Source organism: Hibiscus syriacus, unplaced genomic scaffold (genome assembly GCF_006381635.1).
Source record: "Hibiscus syriacus cultivar Baekdansim isolate YM2019G1 unplaced genomic scaffold, ASM638163v2 tig00110114_pilon, whole genome shotgun sequence".
In the NCBI taxonomy this organism is placed as follows: domain Eukaryota; kingdom Viridiplantae; phylum Streptophyta; class Magnoliopsida; order Malvales; family Malvaceae; genus Hibiscus; species Hibiscus syriacus.
In genome coordinates, this window is record NW_024062594.1 from 2,512,754 (window position 1) to 2,539,498 (window position 26,745).

The 26,745-nt window shown below is 37.1% G+C and overlaps 1 protein-coding gene, 5 non-coding genes and 2 pseudogenes across 6 annotated transcripts; 5 read left to right on the plus strand and 3 right to left on the minus strand.

Annotated features, from left to right (window-relative positions):
- Positions 1-2,629: 2,629 nt before the first annotated feature.
- LOC120215399 lies at positions 2,630-2,745 on the minus strand. Its single transcript, XR_005524942.1, has one exon. It is a non-coding gene; the product is annotated as a U5 spliceosomal RNA (small nuclear RNA).
- Positions 2,746-4,563: 1,818 nt separating this feature from the next.
- LOC120215411 lies at positions 4,564-4,680 on the minus strand. The gene has a single exon (XR_005524953.1). It is a non-coding gene; the product is annotated as a U5 spliceosomal RNA (small nuclear RNA).
- A 301-nt stretch (positions 4,681-4,981) lies between these two features.
- LOC120215064 lies at positions 4,982-6,134 on the minus strand. Its single transcript, XM_039212850.1, has 3 exons — positions 6,047-6,134; positions 5,436-5,524; positions 4,982-5,330 (listed from the first exon to the last, which is right to left on the minus strand). Exons 1-3 carry the CDS (start codon positions 6,077-6,079, stop codon positions 5,183-5,185), a joined length of 270 nt encoding a protein of 89 aa, XP_039068781.1. The 5' UTR covers positions 6,080-6,134; the 3' UTR covers positions 4,982-5,182.
- A 12,431-nt stretch (positions 6,135-18,565) lies between these two features.
- LOC120215400 lies at positions 18,566-18,682 on the plus strand. The gene has a single exon (XR_005524943.1). It is a non-coding gene; the product is annotated as a U5 spliceosomal RNA (small nuclear RNA).
- Positions 18,683-21,728: 3,046 nt separating this feature from the next.
- On the plus strand, positions 21,729-21,842 carry LOC120215412. Its single transcript, XR_005524954.1, has one exon. It is a non-coding gene; the product is annotated as a U5 spliceosomal RNA (small nuclear RNA).
- An 814-nt stretch (positions 21,843-22,656) lies between these two features.
- On the plus strand, positions 22,657-22,788 carry LOC120215401 (annotated as a pseudogene).
- A 646-nt stretch (positions 22,789-23,434) lies between these two features.
- On the plus strand, positions 23,435-23,551 carry LOC120215397. Its single transcript, XR_005524940.1, has one exon. It is a non-coding gene; the product is annotated as a U5 spliceosomal RNA (small nuclear RNA).
- Positions 23,552-24,186: 635 nt separating this feature from the next.
- LOC120215143 lies at positions 24,187-26,320 on the plus strand (annotated as a pseudogene).
- Positions 26,321-26,745: the final 425 nt, after the last annotated feature.

Sequence of the window (26,745 nt, forward strand, 5' to 3'; positions counted from 1 at the left end):
TTAAATCCGTAATTCAGTCTAATTGATCCATACCATCACTCTTATGAACACATCATAGTTTTTTAGTACTGATTCCTAACCTTTTATGCCTTTATTCAAGGGGGGGAAATAGTAGATCACTTGAAAATCAACTTTCCAGGCATAATACAAAAGACTAGAAACGCTTAATATTACTATTAAACATCATCGAAATGGACTGCTGGAGCATCACAACTCAGTTTATCTTTGCAAACAACTGCTAGATTAAGTGGAGTTCAAAGTTCTCATGGTTGGTCTTCAGGCTTGTGGAGGTGCGTTGAGCTGAAAGAAGCTTCTGTTGAGTTAGCTATGCCATCCACTGATGGGAACCCATTAACAGTTGTGTCTCCTCCAGGTGTTTGATAGAAATCAAACTAAGTCTTTGTGTCGGCAACACACTTGGCAAATGATGGCAGCAGTTATATGGACAGAAGCTTCATGAATTATACAAATTAAAAGAATGGATACAAGTGTTAAGTAACAACCTTTTACAATTGACAAGTTGATGATTAAGCATCTTGAATCGTGGATGAACTTACAACAGTTATTTGAGGCGGCAAATCTGGTGTTTAAAGAAATGTGATAGCACAACAAGCAAACTTGATCAAGGCATCAACTAGGATGAACGCGGCAGCAACAAAAGAGATTAACAACAAAGCAAAAAGTACATGAAACACCAATTTGGTGAGTTGGCAGCATCTAATATAGTCCTTATCAATTAAGTACATAAATCATAGAATTAAAGATAAATACGACATGGATTTGCAGCAAACAAAGACGGTGAAACCAAGGATATAAATGTGTGTTGTAGCTTTAGTTTAGGATGGATGTATGAGAGTGAAAGTGCGAGGTCAGCAAAGTCTTAGATAGCGGGTTGTGTTTGTGAACTAGCCGCAATTAGTTTTTGTATCATCTTTGTATTTTAGTTCGTATTAATAATAAGTTGAGAATTATAAATTACCGAGTGACCATTCACGGTTCCAACAATATTGTTGTCAGAATAGGGGTTGTTTGTGAACGATTTACATCCAATATATCAGTTGAACAGTTGTTTCTTTGTCTTAGATCTCTATGGGTATATTGGTAGAGTTAGTAAAAAGATTGCAGTGGTTGGAAAAAATAAAAGACCACAGGGAAACAAGGATGATGCTTTGGGTGGAAAACTGAGGGAGAAAGTTCCTAGTGATACTGGAGAAAGTTTAGCAGTAAATGTCCTCCAGCTTAGATTTCTCGACTCATACCCATAGGATATCAAGGGGACACCTTTAGTGAAGTTTATTGGAAATGATCTGTTCCTTAAAGCCTCTCACAGAACTCTTGATGGTGCTATGGCCGTTTCATGTACTTTGCATTGGGAGAGTGTTCAGGTGGACTGTGTACAGACAGAGGGAACCATTGTACACAATAATGGAGAACACTCTTAGGTTCAGTTGAAAATGGTTCTCTGGTAACTGGGAACGGATTTTCTCCATTAAGAGCTATATTTTGGGTACAAAACAAGCAGAAGCGCCCATCAAGTGGAAAAGCTTCAGTAATTCCATTTCTGGACATAAGCATTGCGCATGCCATTCCTTTTGCTGAGAGGGACAAAGGATGTCAAAGTTTAAGTGTGTCAGCTTGCATATCAGGTGTTCGCTTAGGTGGAGGAATGAATTATACTGTTGAGTTGGTCACGGTCGGTGTGGAAGGTTTTTGGAGGCCTTCAAGCCTCAGTCATAGAAGAACATCCTTCAAAATGCATCATCAGCAAACGGCTTCAATGAAAGTTTTGAGATATTAGGAGGGATAAATCTTGAAGTTCCTATGCTCATATCCGAAGATAATGTTGAGAATGAAACGGTCGACTGGGTGGTGGAAAACTTGAAACTTTTTGTCAAACAACCGATTGATGCCGTTGTCACCAAGAATGAACTTCTGCACCTTGCTTTCTTATGCAAGTCTGAAGTTGATTCAATGGGTCATATAGCCGCTGGAGTCTTGCGGTTGCTCAAGCTGGAAAACTCGCTTGGAAGGATGCCATAGATGAACTTAGCAACTTAGGGATCGATGGTTTCAACAAGATTTTCTCATCTGATAAACTCAACCGAGGAGACATGGAAGTATGGGGCAGTCTCCATTATAAAAAATGATTAATGAAGACCAGCTCTCAACTGTGGCTTTGCTTGAGGAGGCAGTTTTGGATTCACAGTCCAATTGTGCCACTCTCGTCACTGAATTATCCAATTCATCGTCTTTGGAGGAGAATCATCTTTCGAATATTAAATAACTGAGGCAAAAACTAGATAGTATGCAGAGTTTACTGGTGCAACTGCGAGGTCAGATGTGAAATAGAGCAATTTTCTTACCATTCTTTGTTGCAAAACTGAGGGCGGCATCATATATAAATACATGTGCATAGTATTAAATTGCGGACACGCGTAATTTATTTTCTAAAAGTAAACGTTAATGTGTTACAGCTGCAATTTAATTTAATACTATGTGCATGCGTCAGTTTATGAGCTTAGATAGGCATCAAAGGAAGATGATTATCGGTCTAATCTGATATTCTGTGTCTTGAAGACGAAGACAACTCTTTTTGTGCAAACCAAAAGCTTTAAACTTCAATTTCAGGGGACTTTCCGAAGAAAGAGCCCTCCAAAAATAGGACCTGCCACTATCTGCTGCGAACACACGGTATTCTTTAGTAAAAGGCGAAAGAATGGTTCGCTATGTCCTCACTGCGTGGCTGCGTGCTTTTCCTAATTTAACTTTCGGTTATTTATATTGGTTCTAGTGCTCACGGCGTCTTTGTCTTGCCAATGTCGGATTATTGCTCTAAACCTTGTTTCCTGAGCTAAAGAAACTTCAATAAACCACGAAAATGGACCAAGATGACATTACTTTTTACTCCAACAAACATTTTTAAATTCGATAGATGTAGAACTATAGATGCATCCATTACAGTTCATGTTTTTCCTAGCAGCTTACATAGATCTCTAGTTGTATGACAGTTTTGCAATTTTCTCAGTTTCATTGCTCCGACAGTACATGTTCGTCTGTAAGTACATATTCAAATCCACTGATAATTTTATTATCCAAGAACAATATTCAATAAACTTGCCTGCCAATAATACAATTGTCAAGTATCTGTCCTTTAAAATGTAAAAAGTAAAACAATCCAACTCCAACTCTCCAATTGAATAAATTCCATAGGCAGCCAAAACACATTATTCAACCTACAAAGTATGAAGAATTCAGCAATTGCTTTAATTTGGGCCAGAGAAGAAGTTGTTAACAGATGGCATAATCTGAGGCGGTCTCTTGCGGACAAACTCCCTCAGCCCATGTTGTGCATATTTTTCACCTTCTTCAAAGTTATCTAGAATTCCAGTAGCCCTGTTTTCTTTGGTTACCCATTTTATACATTTACTCTTTGGGTGTGGATATTGTCATAGGAACTTCACTAGTTAGTAGGAACACTCTTAATATGACTATTAAACACCATCCAAATTCAGAATCCCCATTTCCAGTCAAATTGTGGAAAACCAAATAGTGCAAACCAAATGCTTTAGAATTCAATTTCAGGGCACTTTCAGAAGAAAGAGACCTCCTAAAATAGGCATATGCCACTATCCGCAGCGACCACACGGTATTCTTTAGTAAAAGGCTAGCAACTTGTAGGATCCAACAAGAACCTATATACAACCTCTCGGAGCTGGTTTCCATGATTGCTCAAACAAAAGTTTCATCTTATCAAACTCGGTAGTTCTTGGGGAAGAAGAACAAAGGAAGGTCATATCTACTCATGGTGCAGAGACATCCAATGTTCCTATCAAAACCGAGAAAAATGAATATGTCTAGGAAACAGGCAGCCAAGAGGATATGCTAGTGTCCTAGACATATTCTTCTGTCTTGATTTCGATAACATGTATATAGATACTTCTTAAGCACAGTTTCTCTCGGTTTCTCCAAGTGGAATAAGCTTCTTCAAGAACTTGGGTTTCCATGAGTGTAGTTTTAAGATTCTCATGCTTTCTAAAGTCTCTAAAATTGCTTTTGTTCTTGAATTCCATGATCTTGGACTGAAATTTCACTTCCTTACTTGGATGTTAGTCAACATCACCAAAATTGTAGTAATGACAGCTCCATAGGCAGGATCCGTACCCCTATTCCTATACAGTATTACTATTACCTAGGCCGGAAAGAACCAATTGCTAGCAGACACACTCCATGAATGTACCACGATAAACTGCTAAATTTATAAAAGAGAATTACCACAGCTCAAAATGATCTTTACTTAATTTGAGCAGGAATCATAGAAATATGTGATAAAGGTAAAACCCAGATTTTGGCTGGGAAGGACATAAGCCTCGATTTCATTATCAAAACGTAAACATCCGCACACAACTCAAATGTTCCTTACAATCTGGCATATGCATATGTTATGAATTCGGACTCGTTAAGCAAAGTTCAAGAAATGTATGCATATCAGCAAAGAATATAAAATCCATATCGGAGAAAACTAAGTTCTTAATGAAGTAAAAAATTTAGAACTCAAATTTTAGGGCTAAATCCAAAGATATAGCCCTCCAAAAATAGGCGTATGCCACTTTGTACAGCGAGCACACGGTATTCTTTAGTAAAAGACGAAAGAATAGATCGCTTTGTGCTCACTGCGTGCTTTCCTAAATATAATAGTGCTCACGGCGTCTCTGTCTTGCCAATGCGGTATGATTTATGTTTTTTCTAGTAGCTTGCATATATCTTTGTGATAGTTTTTCATTTAAAAGATTGGCTTTTAGCCAAACTTAACACAAACAGGTTCATATAAATAAACCAAACCTGAATTGAACTATGAAAGATTGGATATTTAAATCGACCTAAAATCAAATCACAAATTAAATCAAACTATATAATCTGGTTCAAATCAATCTCTTGATTTTCTTGATTTCATTGCTCAATCTTAAAGGTTCATATGTACATATTAAGATTAAAATCCTCTGATTATTTTATTATTCAAGAATAATATCCCAAAAACTGGCTTTTAGCCAGTCAACAATACAATTGTCTTATGTCTGTATTTCAAAATGTGAAAAAACAATCCGACTCTCCAATTGAATAAATTCCATAGGCAGCCAAAACACATTATTTCAACCTTCAAAGTATGAAGAATTCAGCAACTGCTTTAATTTGGGTCAGAGAAGAAGTTGTTAACAGATGGCATAATCTGAGGTGGTCTCTTGCGGACAAACTTCCTCAGCCCATGTTCTGCATATTTTTCACCTTCTTCAAAGTTCTCAAGAATTCCAGCGGCCCTGTTTTCTTTGGTTACCCTGTGTCAGATTCAAAAACGTCTGCATTGTTATATCAATTTTCTGCAATCAAACTCTGAATCTAGCTTTAGATGAAAACAAATTGTTCAATATATATATATATACCTGACTTCAGGGTTGGTGGTGATATTCCTCACAAGTTGGATAGCACAAATGCCAACGGCGACACCCACTGATGCAAATAGTGGGTACACCTAAACAGAAGAGGAAGGGAAGAAAACCATGAGCAATTGGTTTGTTTTATACGATTTGTAAATGAAACAGAGTTCTCAATATGTTGTCATTCGACAAGTATTCAAACATGAATACGAGATATGATCTTTCAATAAATGAAAAATCTTTAATACAAAATATGAACATGGTTGATGGTCTGAGTAGGAAGATCGGGATCTTTTATAAAAATCTTTATAATTTCAATGCTAATTCGATGAAACAAAATAAGATACAAGTTCAGGCCACAGATTCACGTATCAGCATGAATGTATCGTTTTATAATCTTCTATGTCAGGAGATTTTCAGATCATAACATAAAACCCCTAACATAATGAATACCAAAGTATAACTGCTCCTATTGCACCCAACATTTTCATAGTTCTATTTTTACCCCAACTCATAGATCTGTTCTAAACGAACAAAAAGTAAACATGCCATGAACATATCATGTCCTTAAAGATCACAATAATGAATGATTTAAGAAGGAGCAGTGAAAAGAACACCTCAGGTCTGAGCCATCTGTTTGCAGAAGCCATGATTAGGTTCAAAGATGAGATGAAGAGAGAATGAGAGAGATCTAAGACAGAGCCAACAAACGCAAGGGAGGCTATGACCCCTTCTCCAAGAAACTTTTAAGGGAACCAACATCACAACGAAGGCAATAAATATACGGCTTAAATTTCCAAGTTTGACGCGTCTGGGACACAACTGTTACTCGTTTTCTTTTTCCTTCCTTTTTTTTTTAAGAGAAAATAACTTCAGTGACCAAAAATCTCATATAATATATAATTTTAATCAATTTTTTTCGGATTTGTCAAAATGACCAACAAAATCGCAATGCGATCTCCATTATCGCAAATCAGTTTCCAGATTCGCAACGCGATTATTACTATCGCAATGCGATTTTTTAATTTCGCGTTGCGATTTTCCCAATTCGCAATGCGAATAAGTAAATCGCAATGCGAATTTGGAAAATCGCAATACGATACTGACTATCGCAACGCGATAATACAAAATTGCAATGCGATACTGACTTTCGCAACGCGATACTTACTTTCGCAACGCGATTCTGACTTTCGCAACGAGATAGTACATAATCGCAATGCGATTTTCAAAGCGCCATTAGTATCGCAAAGCGTATTTTATTTTCAAATTCCAAACACGAATATTAATATATTGGAATACTGAACCGTCCACAGTATATCTCGTAATCGCAACTCATAACCTAAAACCTAAAATCACAACTCAGTCCCATCTCCATCTCTCACTCTCTCACCCATCTCCGACGAAATCCGTCCCCATCTCCGGCGAAATCCGTCTATCTCCATCTCTCAGAGCCATCCTCACAATCAGAAATGGAAAATCAACCAAATCAACCACCGATGGTTAGTTTTTTTAATTATTTTCTTTTTGAAATTTTTGCATTATTATTAGGTTTTTCATATTGAAATTGATGATAAGTTTACTGGTAATTTCAATAATAGATTAACCATTTCACTTAGATTGCTTATTAAATCAACCGAGAATCGCAACGCGAAATGAAAATCGCAACGCGATTTTATTCTCTCATTGCGATAGTCAAATTCGCGTTGCGATTGTCATTTTCGTGTTACGATTTTCATTTTCAGAAACTATTCTTCTTCTGCAAATTGAAACTTGAATGAATTGCATTACTTCAACCAAAAAACAAAGACAAATAAGAAATTCACAGTGTTGCAAATTTAAGTTTGAAGAATAAACTACTACTCTTTATGTTTATTATTGTTTTTGGTATATCTTCACAGTGTAGTTTTTGGTATATCTAACTTAGTATGTTTATTGTTTTTGTAGAACTTTTATTCGGCTCAATTGACCTTAAGAAATAAAGTCAGCCTGGCCAAAACAATTGCGTCGAAGCTTTCACCTACACAAAGAAAAATGTTTGAGGATACTTGCTTCGGGCCATGGCTGAAAGTACAACATCCCGGTGGAGATGCGATGTTGACACACCTGTTTCTTCAAACCATGACTAGGGATCTACCAGATACTATACAACGTCGTGATGAAGAGATATGGTTTGATTTTTCACCGGCGTATACGTGTTTTGGGCGGGAGGAGTTTTGCTTAATCACCGGTCTACGCTTCGGACACGATGATGTAGGTCGGTACACTAAACACATTACCCGCCCATCATGGTTATCCCGGGTTTTCCTTGAGCTGGAGAGGCCGAATCTACACGTGGAAGACCTGACGAGATTATTGAATAAGAAATATAGTTTTACTCGGATGGATGACGTCGATGTTGTCCGAGTATGCCTTCTAATACTTTTGCATGCCGACTTTTTAGGCAGAGAGGCCAGACAACCTATTCCGAATGATCTAATCAAATTGTTAGAAGACCTAAATGCGTGAAACCTGTTTCCGTGGGGCTCGTATTTATGGAAAACTACATGGAATAAGTTATCGTCTGCCTTGGATGATCGAAAAAGTTTGCATGGTGATGGTTCCAAATACACTTTGACAGGCTTTATTTGGGCCTTTAAGGTAATAATTTTTATATAATGTTTCCAAAATTATAAGTAATTATTTAACAATTACTAATGTTTGTTATTATATTGTTTGTAGATTTGGATATTTGAGGCCTTTCCCGCCATGAAGACATATGCAATAAAAACTTCAAATGATATTCCCAGGGCTATTTCCTGGAAGAGGAAACGGACCTTGCAATGTGAAGATTTACTACGGTATACGACAATAAATAATGTAAGTTAACATAAATACTACCATATGTTTATAAACAAGTTATTACTAGTACACGTTTAACTTTGTTTGAGCTTTTATATTGTTAGGAGGCCAACACTCCATTACAGAGGCTGACACCCACGGAAGCTGAGCTTGCCACTGATTGGTGGCAAGCTAGTAAGCATTTTTTTGATGGTACGGATGATGAGCAGCCTCCACTTCGGGAGCCATCACCTCAGCCAGAGCTATCACCTCACCTAGAGCCATCACCTGATCGACCCGACTATACACCTCCACAACGACAGCCATCACCTATTCTTTCACATCATCGAGCCTCTTCTCCACCATCACCGCAAGATAGGCGACCGGCAAAGATGCCACGACGTTTATCTCCCTGTTCTCCAAATCCACCTCCACGAGATAAGTTAGGGGAGTTACGTGATGAGGTCAATGCCTTGCGTGAGGAGGTCGGTACTTTACGCAAAGACGATGGTGCATGGCGTGTTGAGGTGTCTACTTTACGCGGAGAGGTAGCCGCTCTACGTGAGATGGTAGCATCGTTGTAGAATGAGATTCATACTCTACGCAACGAGGTAAGTTTAAGATTTTTCATATTTAACTTGATGATAAATTTACTCGTAATTTCACTTAGATTAACCATTTCACTTAGATTGCTTAATAAATTCATTCGGTTGCTGCCAATACTGCTAAACTGTTTTTGTTAGTATTTGTTTTTGGTTTTGCTTTTGTCTTTTGGTTGAAGTAATGCAATCCATTCAAGTTTCAATTTGCAGAAGAAGAATAGTTTACTTTCGCAACACGAAAATGACTATCGCAACGCGGAAATGGCTATCGCAATGCAAAATGAAAATCGCAACGACAAAATCGCAACGCGAAATGAAAATCGCAATGCGATTTGTGTTTCGCATTGCGATTTTGTCGTTGCGATTTTCATTTCGCATTGCGATAGCCATTTCCGCGTTGCGATAACCATTTCCGCGTTGCTATAGTCATTTTCGCGTTGCGAAAGTAAGTTTCGTGTTGCGAAAGTAAACTATTATTCTTCTAGAATGTTTATATATGTTGTCCTTTTAAATGTTTATATAAGTGCTTACTTCTGGAATGTTATCTGATGCATTTTGTGAACTATGATAGAATAATGACTTGGGTGAATACAATGCAAGTTTGAAACATATTTGTCTTTGTTTAATATCATGTCTGTTTATTTACTGATTTATGTATTAATTTTTTTTAGCGGCCCGATAAGGTGGATGCTTTACGTCGGGTTTTCCTTGCACGACGGAGTTCACGCATCAGACGGCGTGCACGTGCTATTACGTCTCCGTTCACCCCAATGGTGCGAAGACTCCGCAAGAAGAAGCCCGACTCACCTGTCATCCCTCAAGAGTCTCCTCCAATCGTTCAAGAGTCCCCTATCATCCCTCAAGAGTCCCCCCCACCGTTCAAGAGGCCACTGTCATCATTGAAGAGGTCCCTCCCACCATTCCAGAGCCCGATTCACATGGGGTAATATATCGAATTATTGAGAAACCCCCACCGTTGCCGGACATGATGGATGAGAGTTGGCTCTCGTATAAGTTACCGGCTAGTACCCTTCCGGTATCTGAAGTGGAGAGGAGACAACTACCGGAAACAATTCTGGATAATACCCTTTGGGCTAAGACTGCAGTTGATTTTTATCTACATGAGCGGAGCCAATGGTGTTACACTGACATAAGCAAACTCAACGATGAGATGTATTTGTTGCTTAATCGGTCTTGGTGGGGTGTGTTATTAGGGGTTGAAGACAGTGGCTATTTCGATGGGGAGGTAAGTCTTATATTTGTCTTATATATAATTTTGATTAATTTTTTTTAAAATTAATGTAATTCACTAATATATGTCTTTTTTTTGTAAAACAACATATCGATGCGTGGGTGTCACGTCTTCTAATAATAAGGAAGTTTAGGAAAAATAAAAAAAATTCGCGATATACAATAATGCCGGTGGCTTTTCACGTAGTTCACTTGAAGAATCAATGAGATGAATCATTTTCGTTGGGCAATGGACAAGCTAAACTTTATCCTGCATGGTGGGAGGTCGATAAGGTTAGTGTTTATTTTTTAAATTTTTTAAAGGTGTTCATAAATAAGTGCGCAAATAAATGAATTATTACTTATGATTGCAGGTGTTTATCCATGTTTTGGAACGTCATCATTGGCTTCTCGTCCAACTTCAGCTCCCATCCCTGAAGATAATAGTATATGACAGCATGATAAATTACATATCACTGTCTAATTTGAGAGATATTATCAAGGGATGGAGCTCTCATTTGGCTAAATTCTTGGATGGGATTAATTATTGGACTCATTCTGGACACAAGAAGCCAAAGAAGTTCAATGTTACAATTGTCAGAGACGAGACCGCGCCACAACAATCGCCGGGAGCCAGAGGGGATTGTGGTCCTCTCGTATGCATGTGCTTGGTGCGTTTGACGACGGGAAGCACAGAGTTTCTACCTCCCACCGATAGAGATAGAGTTGCAGTAGGCTTGTGGTTTCGGCATTATATGGCTAGAGCGATATATTCGAGATGCTGCCTACCTGCATCCGCGTTATGAAAGTATCCATTGTTAATTGGTAAGTCAAGTGCAAGTTTTGTTAACATATATGCTCCGTTTGGTTTGAAAATGTTTGGTTAAGTATCTAGAATTCAATAATTTGCTGTTTGTAGGTTTTAGATGTGTATGAAGTCTTGTTTGAGCAAATGTTTGGTTTCTGCAGGTTAATCCTTAAGTGAGCTGCGTGAAATGGATGTACGGGTGCAAAAGTTGATTCATTGATTCAATAATTGATGAGGAAATAATACTAATTATTATTTTTTGATTGTTTAATTGATTTTGTAAAAAATGATTTGTAAATGTTGATTTGTTTAATTGATGTGTACATAATTCTTATTTGTGCTTGTTTAATTGATTGAAATGTAATAGTTGATTTGTTGATTTTCAATCTGCATTATGTTGAAGGCAAAACATACTATCGCAACACGAAATTGACTATCGCAACACGAAATTGACTATCGCAACGAGAGAATCGCAATGCGAAATGAAAATCGCAACGAGAAAATCGCAATGCGATTTTCATTTCGCATTGCGATTTTCTCGTTGCGATTTTCCCGTTGCGATAGTCAAATGAATGTCTAATAAGTGATAACAACTGAACAGATCATAGCAATGTTCAAACTCAAGTTACTAATACATGCCTAACTGAAAATGTTAAAAGTGCACACATAAAATACACATAATACAACGTTTGCATTTAAAAATCACCTAAGTCAGAATCACGTTGCGAAAGTCAGAATCGCGTTGCGAAAGTAAGTATCGCGTTGCGAAAGTCAGTATCGCATTGCGATTTTGTATTATCGCGTTGCGATAGTCAGTATCGCATTGCGATTTTCCAAATTCGCATTGCGACTTGGGAAAATCGCAACGCGAAATTGGAAAATCACATTGCGATAGTAATAATCGCGTTGCGAATCTGGAAACTGATTTGCGATAATGGAGATCGCATTGCGAATTAGCGATCGCATTGCGATTTTGTTGGTCATTTTGGCAAATCCGGAAAAAGTTGATTAAAATCGTATATTATATGGGATTTTTGGTCACTGAGGTTATTTTCTCTTTTTTTAAACACAAAACCCTCACATGCGTCGTGAGGAAAAGTAGTAAGCAATTTGCGGCCGCCGACCTTTAGAATCAATTAAATATATGTTTTTTTTAAATCTATATTTTGATGCCTTTTTGAAGAAAACAAATTAGTTCAGAATTTATAGAATAGAATATAAAATGTGAATATGAGTGGTGGTTCTATAATTTTTTGGTAGTCACGTGAGCATTTTAAATTTAAATTTCTTTTGATTAGTTATTTATTTTATAAAAGTTTTTATTTTAAAATTTTATTTTAAAATTTTATTTATGTCCATCAGATTTAAAAATTTTGTGCTATTAACGTATGTGTGTGTCTATCTTAAAAAATAATTTTAAGTTTATCATTAATAATTATATAAATAATCATCGAACTATTAGAGATTTTTATTATCCATTTTTGTTATTTTATTAACCGTAAGTTAACTATGGATGAATATAAGATTTAGATTTCTCAGACTCTAGTTCTAAAAGATAATTTTTTTTATATAAAGAAAAGATAAATTTCAGATGAGAATGAGAATGTGTTAGATTTTAAAAAATTGTATTTATATTTGAATTAAAATCATATTTAAAGTAAAAATACTTGACACGACTCAATTTAAAATATTTTACTATAAGATATTTTTTAGTTATATTTCTTCATTTTTTTCCTTATTCAATCTTTCTCATCATGCATATCCTCTCATCTCGCTCTACTCTCAAGTTTTGAAAATCTAAAATTATCATTGACAACCGTACGGATTGCCGTTGGCCGTTGTCATCAGTTATGCTGAAACTTTTAAAGTAAGAATATTCACTTATTTTATTTATTGTATAAATCTCGTTCTTTTTTCATTGTTAACTTCAACCATCAGATTTTATTCATGCAAAAAATATATATAATTTTTACACATTTAAAAATTAGCGTATAAATAAAATCAAATAACTGAAATTAATCGTATTGGATGCATATCTTGCATGACAATTGACCCATAGTTTTAGTTTTAAACATAAAACATTAAAAAAAGAAAACATGCATCACATAAAATTTTAAAAAAAAAGTAAAGAAAAAGCATGAATCAAGCGACATCAGTAACTAAAGGGATTATTGTTATTTCTAGAGGTATCAGGATCGAGTATGATGTTTATATGGGTGTTTGAGCGTTTGTTGTCAAATGGTTGAAGTTAATTTTGTGATTTAAATATGTTCAAACGCCTATGTCATCGCAGGATCATGATGAATTCAGACGCCTAAAAGATGACTTACAGTGTCGTTTATCCAGCATGGAGGTTTACTGGCATCAACGGTCAAGGGTGCAATGGCTCGCCAATGGGGATGCAAATATTAAGTTTTTTCATGGCCGCTCCTCTAGTCGGAAGAAACACAATACAATTAGAGGCTTGTATACTTCTATGGGTACTTGGGTTTCTGATGTTGAAGATCTTCAGCATGAGGCCATTGCGTTCTTTGGTTCTTTATTTACAACATCACAGCCTCCTGACGAGTCTGCTATTTTGATGCAATACGGGTTGTGATCACCCCCTCCATAAATCCTTCTCTGTTGGCAGATTATTCAAGGTTGGAGGTTTATATTGCTTTTCTTCATACCAATCCGCACAAGACACCAGGAATTGATGGTCTTCAAGGGAGTTTCTATCGCACATTTTGACCGACAATTGGCGAGGACGTTATTGATCTCTGCCTTGATATCCTTACTGGCTGCACCTCTCCAGCAGCTGTGAATCAAACAGTCATTGCTCTCATTCTGAAAGTCACTGATCCAACTGGGTTTCGACACTTTGTCTCATCTCATTATGTATGATCCTTTATAAGATTGTGGCTAAGGTACTTGTTAATCATCTTCGCCTGTTGTTGAGGAATTGTGTAGATGGCAATCAAGCAACATTCTTTTCGGGACGAATGATTTCAGATAAAGTCCTTATTGCGCATGAGATGTTTCATTATTTAAAATCAGAATATCATGAAGGTAATTGAGGTGCAGCTTTGAAACTAGATATGGAAAAAGCTTATGATCGGGTAGAATGATCATATCTCTGCACGGTGCTTCTTCGTCTTGGCTTTGATTCTGCGTTGGTGTCTTTGATTATGTGGTGTATCTGTCTCTTATTGAGTCCGGCTTAACGGTGCACTCACGGATATTGTCTTTCTGGAACGATGCTTGTGACAAGGTAATCCTTTATCACCTCTTCTTTTTGTTTTGTGCGCTCAAGGTTTATCTTCTATGCTTCATTGGGCACAATCATAACATTATATGCGACGTTTGCAGGTCTATCGGAACAGTCCTTGTATCACTCATTTGTTCTTTACCGATGATTGTCTACTTAGTTTTCTCCGATGTGGGCTTTATTTTCTTTGCTGATTTGCATACATTTCTTGAATTTTGCTTAACCAACATCTGAAAATAAAGGAATGAGTCCGAATTCATGACATATGCATATGCCAGATTGTAAGGAACATTTGAGTTGTGGGAGGATATTTATGAAGACATAGAACAAAATGAAATAATCTCGCTATATTGAACCATCATTCAATATTTACTCTTCTATCACATACAGTAGTATGCCTCTTATAACGACACATAAATTTTCATCCTTTAATGCTATCTTACGTGCAAACAACCTTTTATTTGTAGACTGAACTAAGCTAGCTTATTTTATCGAAGTGTGAATTCATTTTGAATCCTCATGACATTGCAGTCATCAGAACAAGATTTATTGGGAAGTTTCACATTCTTAAGAAAAGTCTAATCTTCTATTCAGAAAATAAAAAATAGGTAAGGTTTAATCTTCTGTGTTTTAAATATCTAAACTTCCATTGGACAGTATGCTTCTGACTTTCATCAATCACAAGGAATTGCAGCCAATAAGGGATCAAAACACACCTCAGATGCAACATAGACCACGTTGTCAGTTGCCCTCCAATACCTAGCAGGGCGAAGTCCAATCCGATCAAGGCATGCCCCAACGGTTTTTCCATCACTGAGCCACACAAATTAAAATAGAAAGTATCAGAAAATGGAATAAAACTGGGGGGAGGGAAGTGAGATGAAAGTGAAAATAAGTAACATAAGTACATAACAATGTACAAGGAATTGTGAGCCAAAGGTTTAGCCCAAACTGTATAGTCGAATTTAACTACATGCTGCCATCAAAAACACTATATTTTTCCTGACCATAAAATAGGAACTCTAATTCCTATTTATTTATTTATCATTTTTCTTGTTTTACTGGATAGACACCAAAAGAGAAGTGCATTACAGATCAACAGCAAATCTACTTAACATGCTAGATCATAGTATCGTTAGAGTTAATCACAACCCTTAGCACAGAGGTCAAATTGGCCAGTCTTTAAACCTGAGGTATTTATTTTTCAATTAAAAAAGAAAAGGACATCTACAGTCATCACTCAATTCTAAATATATCTTCCATTCCATCAAAGGAATACACAGTTACTGATCCACCAGCTATCAAGTGTAATCACATAGATACAACTCACTGATTGTTAACAGCAGCAACAGAAAACATATGCATAAATGCCTATGTATGTATCCATGCCTTTTCACCAAAATCATGCATTTCATAAAATATGCTAGTGAGACAAGACCAAACTGCTTTGTTTTAGTTAATTTAAAAGATTGGAAGTCACCATCATCACCAAGAGACATTGTCAATAAAACTAGAAGTCCCCTAAAAGGGTATACAAGTCCCTCGAAGCACTACCTAAATAGGAGTAAAGCAGGTCATACCAGGCTTCCATCTGTCCTTGTAATAGTCATAAAAGTCTACAACCAAAGGAGAAACAATAAACTAATTATTGTCTGCATGAAAAATAATTAGTGTTTGAAATTTAAATTAGCTAGAGAAAGAAAGAAAATAAAGACATTGATCCTACATTAAAGAGAGTAGCAAAGGACTACAAGAGCAACTGTTGAACTGCAGCGAGAAGACACTAATTTAATAAAATATAAATTCAATCAACATTATGTTCTGTGAATCAAAATTTAAAGAATCATCTAAAAACAAGCAATCTACTTAGAAACTAAAAATGTCTGGCTTTACAATTCCACGTCCCATTCAGCTTGCAAACCATAAAATGTAGCCTTCAATTGGATATTAACACAAAAGGGAACAATAATTTTCTTAATTTATCCATGGCGAATTCCACATCAAAGTGCATCTCTAAAGCAGTTTTGATCGTATCGCTCCACTTCAATATAATCCTCAGTAATTGATCAAATGGTAGATCAAGCATTTCCGTCATTGAAGCACAAAAGAGAATGAAAGTTCTTTCATCAACATCAGGATGCATTCTACTTCTCTTTGTAACATTGCCATACTTATTAATGATTTTCTGGACAATGCTCTGCAAAGATTTTGGAACATTATATCCTTCAACTTTCATACTTATTAATGATGAATTCAGACGCCTAAAAGATGACTTACAGTATCGTTTATTCCGCATGGAGGTTTACTGGCATCAACGGTCAAGGGTGCAATGGCTCGCCAATGGGGATGCAAATTAAGTTTTTCATGGCCGCTCCTCTAGTCGGAAGAAACACAATACAATTAGAGGCTTGTATACTTCTATGGGTACTTGGGTTTCTGATGTTGAAGATCTTCAGCATGAGGCCATTGCGTTCTTTGGTTCTTTATTTACTACATCACAGCCTCCTGAGGAGTTTGGTATTTTTGATGCAATACAGGTTGTGATCACCCCTCCATAAATCCTTCTCTGTTGGCAGATTATTCAAGGTTGGAGGTTTATATGCTTTTCTTCATACCAATCCGCACAAGACACCAGGAATTGATGGTCTTCAAGGGAGTTTCTATCGCACATTTTGACCGACAATTGGCGAGGACGTTATTGAGCTCTGCCTTGATATCCTTACTGGCTGCACCTCTCCAGCAGCCGTGAATCAAACAGTCATTGCTATCATTCTGAAAGTCACTGATCCAACTGGGTTTCGACACTTTTGTCTCATCTCATTATGTACAATCCTTTATTTCTATGATTCCTGCTCAAATTAAGTCAGTTCATTTTGAGCTGTGGTAACTCTTTTTTTAAATTTAGCAGTTAATCGTTGTACATTCATGGAGTGTGTCTGCCAGCAATTGCTTCTTTCCGGCCTAGGTAATACTGTATAGGAATGGGGGTACGGATCCTGCCTATGGAGCTGTCTTTGCTACAATTTTGGTGATGTTGACTAACATCCATTAGCCAGTAGGGAAGAGAAATTTCCGTCCAAGATCATGGAAGTCAAGGGTTCAAGAACAAAAGCAATTTTAGAGACTTTAGAAAGCATGGGAATCTTGAAAATACACTCATGGAAACCCAACTTCTTGAAGAAGATTATTCAACTTAGAGAAACCGGAGAACTGCCTTAAGAAGTATCTATACATGTTGCTATCGAAATCGAGACAGAAGAATATGTCTAGTAAATTAGCAGATCCTCTCTGCCACTTGTTTCCTAGTCATATTCACTCTTCTTGATTTGATAGGAACATTGGATGTTTCTGCACCATGAGTGGATACGACCTTCCTTTGTTCTTCTTCCCCAAGAACTTCTGAGTTTGATAAGATGAACTTTTGTTTGAGCAATCTTGGAAACCAGTTCCGAGAGGTTGTATATAGGTTCTTCTTGGATCCTACAGTTGCTACAGCTGAAGGCACTATTCTTTTCGCCTTTTACTAAAGAATACCGTATGCTCGCTGCAGATAGTGGCATAGGCTATTTTCGGAGGGCTCTTCTTTTGAAACTGCCCTAAAATTGAATTCTAACGCATTTGGTTTGCACTATTTGGTTTCCACAATTTGACTGGAAATGGGGATTCTGAATTTGGATGGTGTTAATAGTCATATTAAGAGTGTTCCTACTAACTAGTGAAGTTCCTATGACAATATCCACACCAAAGAGTAAATGTATAAAATGGGTAACCAAAGAAAACAGGGCTACTGGAATTCTAGATAACTTTGAAGAAGGTGAAAATATGCACAACATGGGCTGAGGGAGTTTGTCCGCAAGAGACCGCCTCAGATTATGCCATCTGTTAACAACTTCTTCTCTGCTGGCCCAAATTAAAGCAATTGCTGAATTCTTCATACTTTGTAGGTTGAATAATGTGTTTTGGCTGCCTATGGAATTTATTCAATTGGAGAGTTGGAGTTGGATTGTTTTACTTTTTACATTTTAAAGGACAGATACTTGACAATTGTATTCTTGGCAGGCAAGTTTATTGAATATTGTTCTTGGGTAATAAAATTATCAGTGGATTTGAATATGTACTTACATACGAACATGTACGTCGGAGCAATGAAACTGAGAAAATTGCAAAACTGTCATACAACTAGAGATCATGTAAGCTGCTAGGAAAAACATGAACTGTAATGGATGCATCTATAGTTCTACATCTATCGAATTTAGAAATGTTTGTTGGAGTCAAATATAATGTCATCTTGGTCCATTTTCGTGGTTTATTGAAGTTTTCTTTATCTCAGGAAACAAGGTTTAGAGCAATAATCCGACATTGGCAAGACAAAGACGCCGTGAGCACTAGAACCAATATAAATAACCGAAAGTTAAGTAGGAAAAGCACGCAGCCAAGCAGTGAGGACATAGCGAACCATTCTTTCGCCTTTTACTAAAGAATACCGTGTGTTCGCAGCAGATAGTGGCAGGTCCTATTTTTGGAGGGCTCTTTCTTCGGAAAGTCCCCTGAAATTGAAGTTTAAGCTTTTGGTTTGCACAAAAAGAGTTGTCTTCGTCTTCAAGACACAGAATATCAGATTAGACGATAATCATCTTCCTTTGATGCCTATGTAAGCTCATAATCTGACGCATGCACATAGTATTAAATTAAATTGCAGCTGTAACACATTAACGTTTGCTTTTAGGAAATAAATTACGCGTGTCCGCAATTTAATACTATGCACATGTATTTATATATGATGCCACCCCGCAGTTTTACAACAAAGAATGGTAAGAAAAGCTCTATTTCACACATCTGACCTTGCAGTTGCACCAGTAAACTCTGCATACTATCTAGTTTTTTGTCTCAGTTATTTAATATTCGAAAGATGATTCTCCTCCAAAGACGATGAATTGGATAATTCAGTGACGAGAGTGGCACATTTGGACTGTGAATCCAAACTGCCTCCTCAAGCAAAGCCACAGTTGAGAGCTGGTCTTCATTAATCATTTCTTATAATGGAGACTGCCCCATACTTCCAGCACTGTCTCCTCGGTTGAGCTTATCAGATGAGAAAATCTTCGAAATCCTCGATCCCTAAGTTGCTAAGTTCATCTATGGCATCCTTCCAAGCGAGTTTTCCACCTTGAGCAGCCACAAGACTCCAGCATCTATACGACCCATTGAATCAACTTCAGACTTGCATAAGAAAGGTGCTGATGTTCATTCTTGGTGACAACGGCATCAATCTGTTTGTTTGACAAAAAAGTTTCAAGTTTTCCACCATCCAGTCGACCGTTTCATTCTCAACATTATCTTCGGATATGAGCATATGAACTCAAGATTTATCCCTCTCAATATCTCAAAACTTTCATTGAAGCCGTTTGCTGATGATGCATTTTGAAGGATGTTCTTCTGTGACCGAGGCTTGAAGGCCTCCAAAACCTTCCACAACCGACCGTGACCAACTCAACTGTATAATTCATTCCTCACACATGATATGCAAGCTGACACTTAAACTTTGACATCCTTTGTCCCTCTCAGCAAAAGGAATGGCATGCGCAGTGCTTATGTCCAGAATGGAATTACTGAAGCTTTTCCACTTGATGGGCGCTTCTGCTTGTTGTGTACCCAAAATATAGCTCTTAATGGAGAAAATCCGTTCCCATTTACCAGAGAACCATTTTCAACTGAACCTAAGAGTGTTCCGTTGTTGTGTACAATGGTTCCCTCTGTCTGTACACAGTCCACCTGAACACACTCCCAGTGCAAAGTACATGAAACGGCCATAGCACCATCAAGAGTTCTGTGAGAAGCTTTAAGGAGCAGATCATTTCCAATAAACTTCACTAAAGGTGTCCCCTTGATATCCTATAGGTATGAGTTGAGAAATCTAAGCTGAAGGACATTTACTGCTAAACTTTCTGCAGTATCACTAGGAACTTTCTCCATCAGTTTCCACCCAAAGTATATCATCCTTATTTCCCTGCGGTCTTTTATTTTTCCAACCACTGCAATCTTTTCACAAACTACCAATATACGTATAGAGAGAGACAAAAAAAAACTGTTCAACTAATGTATTGGATGTAAATTGTTCACAAACAACCCCTATTCTGACAACAATACTGTTGGAAGAGTGAATGGACACAGTAATTTATAATTCTCATGTTATTATTAACACGAACCAAAATATAAATACGATACAAAAACCAAAATATAAATACGATACAAAAACTAGATGCGGCTAGTTCACAAACACTACCCCGCTGTCTAAGACTTTGCTAACCTATCTCTCGTATATTTTTTTCACTTTCACTCTCGTACATCCATCCAAAACTAAAGCTACAACACATATTTATAGCCTTGGTTTCACCGTCTTTGTTTGCTGCAAATCCATGCCGTATTTATCTTAATTCTATGACTTATCTACTTAATTGATAAGCATGGTATAGATGCTGCCAACTCACCAAATTGGTGCTTCATGTAATTTTTGATTTGTTGCTAATCTCTTTTGTTGCTGCCACGTTCATCCTTGTTGATGCCTTGATCAAGTTTGCTTGTGCTGTCACATTTCTTAACACTAAATTTGCCGCCTCAAATAACTATTGTAAGTTCATCCACGATTCAAGCAGCTTAATCATCAACTTGTCAATTGAAAAGGTTGTTACTTAACACTTGTATCCATTCTTTTAATTTGCATAATTGCATGAAACTTCTGTCCATATAGCTGCTGCCATCATTTGCCAAGTGTTGCCGACACAAAAACATAGTTTGATTTCTAACAACACCTGGAGGAGGCACAACTATTAATGGGTTCCCATCAGTGGATGCCATATCTAACAAACACCTGGAGGAGGCACAACTATTAATGGGTTCCCATCAGTGGATGCCATAGCTAACTCAACAGAACTTCCTTCAGCTCAACGCACCTCCACAAGCCTGAAGACCAACCAAGAGAACTTTAAACTCACTTAAGCTAGCAGTTGTTTGCAAAGTTAAACTGAGTTGTGATGCTCCAGCAGTCCATTTCGATGATGTTTAATAGTATATTAAGCGTTTCTAGTATTTTCTATTATGCCTGGAAAGTTGATTTTCAAGTGATCTACTATTTCCCCCCCTTGAATAAAGGCATAAAAGGTTAGGAATCAGTACTAAAAAACTATGATGTGTTCATAAATGATGGTATGGATCAATTAGACTGAATTACGGATTTAAACGATCTTTGTTCCTCTTCAGGATATCGCAATCAAAGCTTCAGAGGCTAGTGACATTGTCGCAGACAAATTTTGTCTTCAGCAACTAGAAACTGATTTTTAAGTGATAAACTTTGCACTACAGCCGGGGTTCGATGCAAGCTGCTAGAAAAACATAAATGTACTGGATGCATCTTGAGTTTTACATATACAATAGTTTCAAAATGTTTTTCTTAATTTATTGAAGTTAGTCATTTTTTTCTTAGTTGGCCTGTCTAGCAGTAAAGCTCCAGAGCACTAATCCCATATAGACAATACACAGCGCCACGCATTCCAGAACAAGTATAAATAGCCGTGAATTATACTCATCAATCACGCAGCCATGCAGTGAGTACAAAGCGAACTATTCTTTCGCCTTTTACTAAAGAATACCGTGTGCTCGCCGCTCAAAGGCATACGCCAATTTTGGAGGGTTATTTCTTTGGAATAAACCCTAAAATTTGAGTCTGAAAGATTTTATTTTCATTGAGAACTGTTTTTTCTGCGATGTATTTTTTTTTTCTTCTGTTTGTGCACTGTTCCTGAATTTTGCTTAAACATCTCAAAATAAAGCAACGAGTCAGAATTCAGAACATTGAGTTTGAAAGGAACACTTTGAGTTGTGGGAAATGTTTATGATTCGACGAAGATATTGAGACTTATGTTCCCCAGACAAAATCTGGGTTTACCTTGGTCACATATTTCTATGATTCCTGCTCAAATTTAGTAAAGATCATTTCAAGCTACTGTTAGTGGTAAATCTCTTTTTTTAAATTTAGCAGTTTATAGTGGTACATTCATGGAGTGTCTGCTAGCAATCGGTTCTTCCGGCCTAGGTAATACAGTATAGGAATAGGGGTACGGATCCTGCCTATGGAGCTGTCTTTGTTACTATTTTGGTGATGTTGACAAACATCCAAGTAGGGAAGAGAAATTTCAGTCCAAGATCATGGAAGTCGAGGGTTCAAGAACAAAATCAATTTTAGAGACTTTAGAAAGCATGGGAGTCTTATAACTACACTCATGGAAACCCAACTCTTGAAGAATTATTCAAATTAGAAACGAGAGAAACTGGCAAATTAGCAGATCCATGCCACTTGTTTCCTAGTCATATTCACTCTTCTTGATTTTGATAGGAACATTGGATGTTTCTGCACCATGAGTGGATACGACCTTCCTTTGTTCTTCTTCCCCAAGACTACCGAGTTTGATAAGATGAAACTTTTGTTTGAGCAATCATGGAAACCAGCTCCGAGAGGTTGTATATAGGTTCTTGTTGGATCCTACAAGTTGCTACTGCTGAAGGCACTATTCTTTCGCCTTTTACTAAAGAATACCGTGCGCTCCTGCCGATAGTGGCATACGCCTATTTCCAGAGGGCTCTTCTTCTGAAAGTGCCCTGAAATTGAATTCTAAAGCTTTTGATTTGCACTATTTTGGTTTTCCACATTTTGACTGGAAATGGGGATTCTGAATTTTGGATGGTGTTTAATAGTCATATTAAGAGTGTTTCTACTATCCAGTGAAGTTCCTATGACATATCCACACCCAAAGAGTAATGTATAAAATGGTTGATAAAAGTGGCATATGCCTCGCTTTTAAGAGTTTCTTTTTTATAAATTTATATTCGATTCTATGTTGAAATTGTAGCTTCTATTTCCCCAGCCAAAATCTGGGTTTTAGCCTCATGCAGATTCTATTTTTTGTGTTCAAATCTAATACAAAGCAGGAAAAATTCCATGCTATTGCTCATGGTAAACTTCTCATTCAAATCAAGAAGTTTTTGGTTTTCACAATTTCCACCATACAAAAAATTAGCATTACGAAATTTTAAAATGCTTTCAAAGTATTATATATTTTGAGTTCACTGCAATGTCAAATTGGCCCCTATCTCTTTGATTTATTGAAGTTACAGTCTTTTTTTCCCCTTAGTTGGCCTGTTTAGCAATAAAGCTTCAGAGCAGTAATCCCACACAGACAATAGACAGCGCCACGCATTCCAGAACAAGTATAAATAGCCGTAAATAAGATATATCAAAGCACGCAGTCACGCGGTGAGCACATAGCGAATTATTCTTTCGCCTTTTACTAAAGAATACCGTGTGCTCGTTGCACAAAGTGGCATACGCTTATTTTTGGAGGGCTTATTCTATGGAATGAGCCTCAAAATCTTAGTTTAAAAATATTATCTAGGAAGTACCACCTGCTCGATTTGTTTTGGAACTAGAGTGGAGTTTCATTGTTTGTTAGAACTAATGAAGGGTTTTCATTAGGATGTATGTAATTCACTACTAGTATCATCATTCTGAAGGTACGACTTGAATCTGCTGAATTTGAAGAATCGGAATTCTCTGATATCATATCAAAGTTTGTATAAACCAGAAAAATGAAACTCTATTATTACTTTTGAACTGATCTTTTACACTTATATATAGCTGTTGATATTTCTAACTTCTTCCTAACTATCTAACTCACTCATACATTCTGTTAATCACTGGTAATACCATTTTCCCCTTTTTTTGTATGCTGTTTTTTTTCTTTAATTAATAAAGTTCTTTTTTTATTATTATTTTGACAAAGCTTGTCTTGTTTTGCACATCCCGTGTGATTGATTTGATCGTCCATATGGCATCCACCCAAGCATGTTGAAGTTTTTTAAAGCCAGTTGAGTTGTGTTTAAAAGCAGCTGCTTGTTATTTGGAATAAAACCAAGATTGGATGTGTTTCCATTTCTGCATTTTTTGTAGGTGTAGATGAACTATTTTACTAGTTTAATGTTATGATGTAAACGGTGTTTATGCATCGCGGGAAATTCCATGCACTTAGCTGGCACACGCTTCCCCACTCGACCAAAGCGACGACTGCACAGATTGGTGCGCTTTGCATAAATCCCCATTTCATTGCCGAACCCCTTCTTTCTCTCGACAGAGACAGAGTGGAGATAGGCCAACAGATATGGCAAGCTCTTGATAGTACATCTCCCACTCCACCCGACGCAATTGATTTCGAAGATCTTCCCATCCCAAAGCTCTGTTTTTCAAATCAGGTTATATGTTGCATTTTCTGTTTTAATTCGACATTTAAAACTGAAATCCAGAAAACCCAAATTTAATAAGATTTGTCCTTCTAACTAGTAATTTCATCTTTTGTTCGTAAGAAGTGTCTCAGGTGTCACCCATCCTGTGTATGGAAGATATTTGATAGAAGCCTGAACCATATGGAATTCTGAGTTCATTTATGCAATGTAATGTAATGTCATCAAACTTGTCCATATGTTTGTCACATCATGGCTGCCACCATATATGGGTTAACAGAGTAGTTGCTATGTCAGCATTTCTCACCCAAATTCAGTTTGAAACTAAATAATAGTATGACTGTATGAGGCTTAAGTGAGACATTTTCTATAGTTTTAGGGCAGTTAATTATTTTGCTGTTATGTATTTTGATATGCTACATAGAGAGGCTAATGCTTTTATTCATTTGGAGATGCAGTTTTAAGGACCCGACTGAATTTTGTTTAGAGGGCAGTTCTCCATGATTTACCCTTTACAGAACTGCCTTAGAAGTACTTCGTTCCTGTTCAAACCATCAATATTATGTTTCCTTTTTGCATACTCTGAAAGTTCCACTCTTGCTTTGCCTGTGGAATCTCTCGCTTCACGGATCGGATGAAGTCGTGGGATGATGTGACGTTACATTCTCTTCAGTAAGTTCATGCTCGGAGCAATGAGGATGAAATTTGCCAGTCTCTAATGAATGATCACTCTATGCAGCTTTCCCATGGCCTTACTGATAAGTTGCTGCATCGGTATTGGTTGCTTTTAGATGGGCAGCTTCACGCCCAGGATATAATCGCTCTCATCAAGCATATGATATATGGTTGACATCCTCGGTAAATGAAACAAATAGATCGAATGAAGGATTTCTTGGAGGAAATGTGTCAAGGACGCCTTGTTACACTTAACACTAGCCAGGGTTATGAGGTTTGCTGGTGCAGGGAATGGGAAAATGCTGCGAGTATTTTTGATGAACTGGAAACTTTTGGATTGGAGAAGAATACAGAGTTAATGAACTTGCTGCTTGACACCCTTTGCAAATAGAATATGTTGAAGAGGCCCGTGAGATTTTCTTGCTGCTTAAACACACATTGCACCTGATGCTTACACATTTAATATCTTCATTCCTGATTGGTGCAAAATCAATCGCGTTGAAGAGGCACGATGGACAGTTCAAGAGATGAGAGGACACGGTTGTCACCTGTGTGTCATCAGCTACTCACTATCATGCAGTTTTATTGTTGCCGAAACGACTTTCGAAAAGTTAATGAACTCCTTGATGAAAGACTGTCCAGGGTTGTCCTCCCAATGTTGTTACTTTCACCACTGGAATGGGATCACTAGCAAAGGCAGAGAGGTTTGAAGAAGCTTTGCAACTTGCTTTGAGAATTAAAACTGCAGGATGTAGACTCGATACGCTTTTTTTACAACTGCTTGCTCCATATAATCGGCCGAGCAGGCCGAGTGAAATAGCATTAATGTTTTCAAGGTAGAGATGCCAAAGACCGGTGTTTCCCTCAATACATTGACATATAATTGCATGATCGCGATGCTTTGCCATCATGCTCACAACAGAAGGTCCTATCTCTTCTTCAGGACTCGAGAATCCAAAAATTTGCAAGCCCGAATTTCAGACATATTATCCCTTGTTGAAGTCATGCTTTAAAACTGGGAAGAGATTCTCTATTGACCAAACTATGAATGACATGGTTAATAAGCATCATCGAAGTCTTAATATTTCTTCCTACTCACTATTGATTCATGGACTTTGTAGAGCAAACAGATGAGTGGGCTTACAACCTGTTTGAAGAGATGATTAGCAAAGACATAACACCGAATCATCGGACTTGTCGTTTACTTTTAGATGAAAATTGAAGGTTTCATGAAGAAATTATGAACTTCTCCAAGTGAGCATCTATCGTGGGATGGTGTTTATTTATCTAATGTTTTCACATGTTCATGCTCACTCAGATTTGTTTGTAGGTATTATTAGAAATTGGTTCTGATCAGTCAGCACTTTTATTATGGGGTGATTATCGATTTTAAAAAAAAATGTTTGATAGAATATACAGTACCACCGATTTATAAATATTATCATCTCCTTTTTCTTTTTCCATGTAGGATTTATGCATCCACCTTTTCAAGATGTGACATTCTTTTCCACTCAACTTTGTGCCGAGGGCGTCACATGTCATTGTCACGATTGTCCATTACTCTTTTATCAAAAGACATGATAAGATGTGAAATCAGACAATTAAAAGATCATTCTGATACTACTTGTCACGATATCATTACTCTTT

What these genes read in the sequence shown, in the direction of transcription:
- LOC120215064 (XM_039212850.1), bottom strand. Translation starts at nt 6,079, where the DNA reads ATGGCTTCTGCAAACAGATGGCTCAGACCTGAG. An exon ending in ACAGATGGCTCAGACCTGAG is followed by an intron (nt 5,525 to 6,046) that starts GTGTTCTTTTCA and finishes TCTTCTGTTTAG; the next exon opens with GTGTACCCACTATTTGCATC. An exon ending in ACCACCAACCCTGAAGTCAG is followed by an intron (nt 5,331 to 5,435) that starts GTATATATATAT and finishes AATCTGACACAG; the next exon opens with GGTAACCAAAGAAAACAGGG.